At 41.3% G+C, this 8,899-nt stretch overlaps 1 protein-coding gene across 1 annotated transcript in view; it reads right to left on the bottom strand.

Moving 5' to 3' along the window:
* Positions 1-6,497: 6,497 nt before the first annotated feature.
* The window catches only part of PTPRZ1 (protein tyrosine phosphatase, receptor-type, Z polypeptide 1), a 58,901-nt gene continuing 56,499 nt past the window's right edge, over positions 6,498-8,899 (bottom strand). Inside the window, exon 26 of the mRNA XM_010180939.1 lies at positions 6,498-7,527. Coding sequence (XP_010179241.1) covers positions 7,387-7,527 — 141 coding nt within the window. The 3' untranslated portion in view covers positions 6,498-7,386. The remainder of the gene's footprint in view (positions 7,528-8,899) is intronic.

Genomic DNA, 8,899 nt, shown 5'->3' with positions numbered 1-8,899 from the left:
CTCTTTCCACTTACACTGTGTGCCTTGTCCAGGTTAAGTACTGTTACAAAGGGAATAGGCTGTGTACTCTAAAGCAGCTTTGAAAGGCAGTAGGCTTAGAGGTTTGAATCTCTACTTTTGGAGTTAGCTTCTGTCCTTTTGCTCTCATGCTTTTGAAGGGTTCATCTGGGAGCCTGTCCATGCTGGTTGGCACAGTGCCACTTCAGACTGATGAGCGTTTGCCAGCGTGCCCGCTCATTCGATGCCGAGTGCTGTCCTCACAGCCGAGCCAGCCTGGCTCTCGGGGCAGTATGGCTGCATCATCCCAGAGCTGAACTTGAGCCTGAGTGTGGCTTCTCTCTGGCAGAGCTGCAGTTGCTTCCTTCCAGTGCAGGGCTGCTGCTGTGGCTTTTGCTCGGGGATTTCTACACCCTCTTGCAATGCATAGCTTAGACTTTACCAGTTGTGAGGTGCAGTGCCGTGGGCAGATACCATTTGCACTGGTACCTGTGCAACAGCCTCGAGCTCCCCTTTTCTAGAGCTGAATACTGCTGCTGGAAGCTGCTTTCAACTTTGCTCACAAGTGCACTTTGCTGATAAACGCACAGCCTTTTACCTCCTGAGAAGTGTAGTGCTATTATCACGGCCCAGAGGGGCTGCAATTCCAGGTGTTGCTCTGCCTGGTAGGAAAAGCAGCCATAGCAGTAGATGAAGTTTTGATCTCCAAGTCTCGCTACTCAGGATTTGGATTTTCTTTGTGTAGATGTAATGAAATAGCAACTCCAACAAAGAGGAGGGTGAAAGGAGCCAAAGGGAAAAGGCAAAATGAAGGGCAGTGTGTTATTGTTACTGGCTTTTTATACTGAACCACTGAATGCTTTTGTACTGTCAAATTTGGATTCTGTTACAGTGCCACACATGTTCTGAATATCGGATGAAGTCCTGGCTCCATAAAGTTGCTTCACTTCCCACTGGCTGTACAGGCTGTTGGTCTGCTGTACGGCTGGCACATGCAGCTGGGGCAAGGATGGAGCCTGCAATGAATGTTCTGCTCTCTGCTGCCTCCTCCTTCTCCCGGTAGATTAAAGACCTAAGACTAAGGGTTAAAATTAGATTTGTATCTGCTCATCCCTTCCAATCCAGTGCTTGGTGAGACCAGGATTTCACTTGAGAATTCTCTGTTCCCTCCTTTACCTCACAAATACACAACCGTGGAGTTGTGACTCCCTATATGTGCATGCACCTTGCTTGCTTTTCTGCCCAGGAAACGCAGTATGCAAAGAAAATAGGAATTTTTTTACATGTAATTTCTTTGGAGCACAAACAGAATAAGCACTACAGGGTTTTCTTCAAGAAACACTGCTACTATTTTGGAAACATTTTGTATCAGAATATTTCTGTTTCCCAGTGCAATGCTGCTTTTCATTTTCTAATGTTAGACTTAAATGAATTTATTGCTTAGCTTTTTGTATGAAGATTAGACTTCTCAGTTATCTTTGAATATTATTAGAAAGGTAATTGTATCTTATACACAAGGTTGCTTGAAAAATAAACCTGAAATCCTGTTTTGTTGTCATGTCATCTTTACAGTCTAATAAGATGTATATGAACAGGATTTGTTTTTTTACACAGATGGTTATATCAAAAGGGTGTCTACACATGGACTTCTCTATGTACATGAAATACTTGTCCGTCCTTCTTGTGAGACTCACAAAAGAAGACTTCAAGGATTGTTTAAGTATCCACATCTAACACCCATCAGTATATTTGTATACCTCTACATATATCTCTCTCTATATATCTGTATCTAGACACCGTCTTCAGCTATAATCTTAAGAAATACAGGTTTTTTTAGCACATTTTCTGCTTGGGCACAAAGGCAACTGCTCACGTGGAAAGCTGCAGAGCAGCAGATGCATAATGTCTCCCTGGGCCCTGGGCAGAAATGAAAACTTGGTGTCTCACTCCCTGTCTCAGCTTGAGGGCCTTGCTCGGCTGAAATGTGGTTCGGTTTCTGCTGTTGCTGCCTGGGCTGAAAGGCTCTTAAGCTGTTTGTTCACATTGGGCTGCAAGGAACAGAGTGTTTCTCACTGTGTGTCTCTTATTTTTTCATTTTGGAATTTATTCTAGTGCCAGCTCTCCATGACAGATAAGATCTGTTTCTTTCTGAGATGGAGGTACTTGAGCCCATTGCACTCAGACTGCCTTCCTTGCCTCAGTGTTTCACACTCTGTCCTGGATATTCCTACAGATGAGAGTTACATCCCTTTCAGGGACTAGAACACACAAGTGTGACTGCTGGGCAAAGGGCATAAGCTCATATTACAATAGCTGTTTAAGGGAAAAAAATCCAGGGTACAATGGTTGTGATTAGGCTGGAAAACTAACAGGAGGAAGGGGAGAAAAAAAGAAATTTAGCTTTGAGTGTCCAGCAGAATTTATCAAGGCACATGAGACCATCTCAAATACACTCTGACAAAATTACAGTGTACACGTTGTGACTTTACTGAAACAAGGGGATTAATTCCATAAGCCAGAAGTGTTTTGGTTTTTTCCCCACTTTTTTTTGGCTCTGAAAGGAAAGAATGCACTTTGGAAACAGAGAGGAGACAGAGGTAATGTGGCCACATCTCCCAAGTGAGATGTCTGTCCTCTTGTCCCTTTGAGAGTCCCTAATCCACCCATGAGCAAACCAGTGAAACAGAAACAGGTGGTCAGACCTCAGCCTTGCTGCAGAAAGTAGTGAAAATGAAGACTGTAACTGAGCACGCCTTGGAGTTAGGGTAGCAGTTGGATCCCTGTTTCTGTTTTTAACCCCAACAAGACAATATTGCTTCTCTCTTCCCCAACCCTGTTCTGCTTATGCTTTGGAACAATTAGAGAAATGAGTTTAACTTTGCTAAACTCATCTTTAAGTTAGCATTTACCACAGAAAATTTCAACCGGTCTGAAATGGCACGCTTTCTCCTAGGACTTTGCGATGAACAGTGCCAGGTAAAGCATTGTGATAAAGCATTGCTTAGGCAATTGATTTTCAAAGTCCGTACTAAGGTGTTTAATAAGCTGTTGTACTGACAGCTGAGAGTTTGTATGACTTCATCATTTATTGCTGATTTTTGTGAAGCTTTTCCATAGGTATTAAATCTCACACCACAGTCACTAAAATGTTAGTGTTGTTAGTAAATTACTTAAGTTTTCTTTTTTTAAAAAAACCTCTGTCTATTCACCCATGGTTTCTTAGGAGGAAGTTCACTAAGCAAGTTTTTTTTTGGCACACATGACTTAGAGCTTTGTAAAAAAAAAAAACAAAACTGACATTGTTTATTAATATCCTACTTCTTGCAGGAGATACATAACATCTTTCCAACACTTGACCCAGTTTGAAAAGGCAGGCTCTATGTCTTTTGAGTCTGTAGCTTGGATTACAAGAAAAAAATTAATTAGAATATGGCCTTTGTCTGCAAGAGGAACTGACACGCATTTATTAAAATCTGTAATCCATCACAGTTGAAGATTATAGAAGATTTTTTTTATGATTCTTATTTTTTTTCTAGATCAGAACCAATATGTGTGAGTAAAGAGATTATCCTAAGCACTTATGTTTTAAATAACTAGTCAGCATGCTAAGATGATGAATGTGATTACAAACATCTCTGGAAGAAACCTTGAACAACAGCTGATTCCTTGGATTATTTTAAAATGTCTGCAAAACAGTTTAGGTTGAAAGGAACAGTTATAGCAAGATGAGATTTTAGAAAGGAGGATTCCTTTTTTTTTTTTCACTTTTGGTCCATAGAGGCTTGAAAAACAGTAGAATTAATTGGCCTAAAAAAGACTTTGTATATACAACTATATGCAATTGCAAATCCATTAATAGAAGATACCAAAACAAAAAATATGAAGTTATTTGAGACTGCAAGCCAGTTTTCCTAGAGAAAAGCCTGGAGAAGTAGCACACAGGCATTGTAGTTTCTCATGTTTTGTGTTAATGTGGTGAAGTGCAGGTGTATATGCTAAGATGATTATGGAATGTAGCGCAGACATGCAAATGGAGGGGCACAGCCAATTTCAGTGCTTTAGGGGAAGCTGTAAGGAACCCTCAGGCCACCTGGAAGAAAATACTCCCTTCTTCAAAAAGCAGCCATCACACACCTTTGTGTGCACCAGCATTGTGCCTGAAAGCTGTGAAGAACGTGTATGAGTAATTCAGCAATGTTATAAAAATGTTTAGGACAATGAGCCCATTTAGTACATTTATAACTCTTGTTACCCTCAAAATCACACCAATATAGTAAGAAAAAAAAATCTAGATCCTATTCTTAGAGGCATTTAACTTAGCTAGGGATACATTGTAAGTTTGCTTGCACTTACAAGTCATATTTCAGTACAGTTCTTCCCAGACTTCAGAATTAGCAAATATGCAGGTATGACAAGGACCACAGGGAAAAAAAAGTGTAAAACCTGAAAAAAGATGCCTCAGAAAAGTAGATTCCCTCATCTCTGAATTATTCAATCAACCAGTTATGGCTGTAAACTGAAGTGGTGAGTACGAGTATCTGCAGGCACAGGGCTGGCAGCCCTGGCCTGAGGCAGAGATCCCTGCACAGATCCTGAGGAACTGCTGGTCACCAGAGGGAAAAATGCTGCAGAGAGCAAGAGTGAGCAGCTGCCAGGTGTTGTGAAGTGCACCATACAGCCTGGCTGTGTCAGGCGGTTCATAGGGAGTTGCGTGAGGGAAGACCAAACTCTGGTGCAGACCTTTTGGAAAGAAAAGCTTACAAAGCTGTAAGTACCAAGGTAGCCCTGTTAATACCATGTATGGCTGAGGTGATCCAAGTGGCAGCATCAGAGGTTTCACATTTGGGTCTGGCTGTAACAAAACTGAAGCCCATGAAGGAAAGGTAATGAAGTAATTAGGTTGTTTATCTGTAAAGGGATGGGGAGGCGAGGGTGGAGAAACAGAGGGGTAAAGGTGGAGAGGGGAAAGAATAAGCAAGGGAAAACAGAGAGAAGGCAAAAGGGGTTGTGTGTATGTAAGCACCCTCGCGCAGCTGCACCCTGTGCCTATCACTGCCCTCTGTCCTGCCGCCGCCTTAACTCCTGTTCCTAGTCCCTGTGTGATGAATCCTGTTCCTACCACTCTAGTGTGTGTGTGTGTATCTCCCTGTGTGGCCCTGTGTGGCCCCTGGCCAGACCCGCAAAAGGGAATTGCTCTGAGACAGGAGACCCATCCTGCATTCGCTCTGGTGGGCAGGGGAGTGGAAACCCTTGGGTCCCCAAGCCATAGTGCCTGGGACAGCATTGCTGTGGGATAAAGAGAAGTGGTCAAGTGTGAAAGAGAATTCAAGCACGTTAACATGTTAACTGTTAACCCAGTTTTACAAAACAAACTATATATTATATTGTTTTGATTATTTTGTGTATAGATTTTTTTTTAAGAGGACAAGAGCAGGAAAAGGTCTGCTTTACTGCAGCTATTCTTTTATTTTTGTGCCATTCTGTCTCCTGGTCTAGCACCTTCACACTCATTTCATGCATCAACAGTACAGGGATTTTTTTGAAGGGCTCACTTTTTAGATTCCTCTAAACCCAAATTTGTTTTGGCTTTGTTGCAGCTCCACCTATCCTCAATGTCACACTGCTGAAGAGGTCTGAATCTGTCTGCTGACACACTGAGAGCCCTCATGCACCCCTGCCTTAAGAATCAGTCGACTTAAATTTCCAAGCCCACATCAGGTCCTATTCTTAGTTTTCATCTAAGATAGTGTCTACTAGTTTCTGAGGCATTCTAGTCAAGAAGAATATCTCTGCTCTCAATAATAATAATATAATAATAAGTGTGGCAATCAAATGTACCAAGGTGAGAAAAATGACCTATGTTAGCTTTAAACAAAGACCTATTCTGCTCCAGGCTCCTCCACCCTCCTCACTGCTGCAGCCATCAGTACAATCACTGTCTTCTCTTGCCAGTTCAGAAGGTCACAGAAAATATCACAGAATCACAGAACGTTAGGGATTGGAAGGGACCTCAAAAGATCATCTAGTCCAATCCCCCTGCCGGAGCAGGAAAAATATGTGAGTAGCCAAGTTGAAACATTCTTGGTCTTGCAGAGATTAGTTCCTTTATTGCTTCCCAGAGTTCGGCTTTTGCTTTGCCAAAGGAGGCAGCAAAGAGCTCAGCAGTCAAATGAATGATCTGAAGCAAAGCCAGCATGGAGAAGTCATGTGAGTGGGCAATGGAGGCAATTTGGAGGCCTGGGACAGCCCATTAGCCTGTGGCTGACCCGACTGGGAGAGGCTAAACCAGGTGCTGGCACGAACACTATGGGTATGGGTGGAAGTGGAGCAGAGATTAAATAACAAAACATCACTTTTTCTAAAACTGTCTTCTGAACTCGTGGATTCCACAGAAAGAGCAGCCATCTCCAGGTCAGCCTCAAGTCCTTACTCTTGAAAGTAAAAGCTCTCTCATATGACAGTGAAGACTGTTTGCTGTATGTGGTAGACTGCTAAGCACAGACTGGAATATTTATATTTATTTTTGCAATGCCATAGGTAAAAACAATTTAACAATGCCAAGTACAGGTGTTATTCTCATAAAAACTTCTCATTTCAAAACAAATGATTTCTATTTCTTCACAAAAAGTTAAAATCACATGCAGCTATATGAAGGTTAATAGCTTGAGATGCACAATTATATATCAGAAGACTTTGTTAAAATAAAAACATACTGGACTATATAATTTTAACAAGGCAATTACACAGAACTAGAAAACTGACTCTGTAGTAAAATATAAAAATCTACAATTATAAATATAAATTTGGTCCATGGAGTCACTACAGAAGTAGCAGTATTTACAGTAAGTATCCGATTACTATTCTGAAAGTCTAACCGAAGTCTTAAAATGTTGAATGTTATGGAGAACAGTATTTTATTTACATTCTACTATATTAAAAGTTGTATTTCTAGCAAATGTAAATTGTTATAAATACAGCAAATAAATCAAATACTAAACCCATGACATGTTTGTAATTGAGAATCTCCTAAAATCTATAAATATGATAATTTTAAGTTAAAAGTAAACCCAAAAACTAATACTGAAAAAACATACCACAATTCAATTCTTAGAAACACTGTAAAAGTCAATCAAGTTAGTCCAGACGTAACAACGTATTACAAGAAATCTTTCAAGAAAAGGCACACATTGTTAATAATAAAAGTTCCCCAGTAAAGTCACGGGTAACAGCAGTGACTGTTGGTTTGAGCAACGGTTGGGATCCGATTATATATATAGTGACTGGACAGATTTCCCCCCACCCCCAAGTATAAAACTGAAAATATTAACCGTAAACTCCAGGTGTGACTGGTGTGATGTTGGTATGTGTGTGTTTAATACGATGTGTTAATTAAACTAAAGATTCTAAACTTTCAGCTGCATTTCCATCAGGTAAAGCTGAGCCATTACTGTCCATAGATGCTGAAGGGTTTTCTTCTTGCCTGGTGCTGACAAGGCTGAGGATAGCTTTGTACAGAAACTGGTACTGCTCCTGGAGAAGAAAAGGGGATGTAGTCAGTGTGTTGTCAGAAATAATAACGCTAGATTATCTTGTAACACTGTTACTCCAAGTTAATTAACAGCTGATGTATCAGTCCATTAATGTACTCTGCTCCACAATTCAGTGTTACTTAGCAGCTTTATTAATTTTCTGACTAATAGCTCCCCCTGTACACAATATAAAGCACAACATTAAGGAACTCAAAACAGGAGTGGGAGAAAACTGTAACTCAAAAGAAACATTATGTGCTAAATCTGATCCTTGTTAAAGTCAATTGCAAAGTTCTCATTAATTGAATAGGGTCAGGATTAGGGCTACTATTTGTCTGTTGGCTTTTTTTTCCCCTTCAATATGTTCTCATTTTTTTGCTATCTAAATTCTAACCAGGCAGATGGGGGGTTTTTTTGAGTTTTTCAGTTACTGTTTATGGGTTTGAAGACCCTGCCAAGTGTAGGAAGGTTCACTGAGGAGGCTGCTGCCTAGTGGGAGTGGAGGTTTCTCTGCTGGATGCAGTGGGAGATGGGTTGTTCCAGAAACCAGCTGGACCGGAGTGTGGGATGGGAAGGGGGAAGGAGCGAGATGCTCTATGCAGGGCAGCACATTGGGAAGGCAGGCACAGTGACAGCGGTGCTGCGCCAGCTGACAGTGGATGCTCTGGAAGGGCAGAGGAATGCTTTGGGTTCTGGGATGGATATATGAGGATAAATAATTTATGTGATGAAAGGAGTAGGGAGCAGTAAAACAAATTAAATAGAGTGGGGTTTGGACTGTTAGGCTGGACTAGGAGATATGGAGTAGAAAGAGCAATGAATCTACAGTAGGAGGATGGGAAACTGCCCATCCGAGAGAAAATGCCCAGGTATTTGCTGCAGGCTCCTGGAGCAAGAAGGGTGAAGGTCCTGATGGTGCTGCTGAGGTGGAAAGAGTACACATTTCTCTCCATTAACTGCCAGGCACCTCAGTCTGGGCTATCTGGGCAGGGCCAGGGGCAGACACATCTGTCAGTCCTGTGTCATGCTCTGTTTTTGGTGTCAAAAATGTGATAACGCTAACCTTAATGTTTCACTCTTAAGATGTTCTCCTTATTACATCCATTGTAGCTCTACAGCAGTCAGATTTGGAGTGGTATGACCAAAGGGGCAAGGCAAGTAGTTTTTAGTTTCTGAGATGAATTTTCATTTGTATGACACTGACTCAGTAAGTAATTCTTATTTGTTATACTTTTCATGTTGGGTTTTTTTTTTTCTTTCTGTAAGCACAGTAACAGTGGTCTCACGTGACCATTCAAAAGATCATGAAAGATCAAAGCCCATGCTGAAATGGAAAAGTAGGGTAGCTACTTCAGGGTCTACTTGGAGTACAC

Source organism: Mesitornis unicolor, unplaced genomic scaffold (genome assembly GCF_000695765.1).
Source record: "Mesitornis unicolor isolate BGI_N332 unplaced genomic scaffold, ASM69576v1 scaffold13293, whole genome shotgun sequence".
NCBI lineage: Eukaryota > Metazoa > Chordata > Aves > Mesitornithiformes > Mesitornithidae > Mesitornis > Mesitornis unicolor.
The sequence above is the reverse complement of the archived record's forward strand: the minus strand, read 5'-3'. Positions and strand labels throughout refer to the sequence as shown.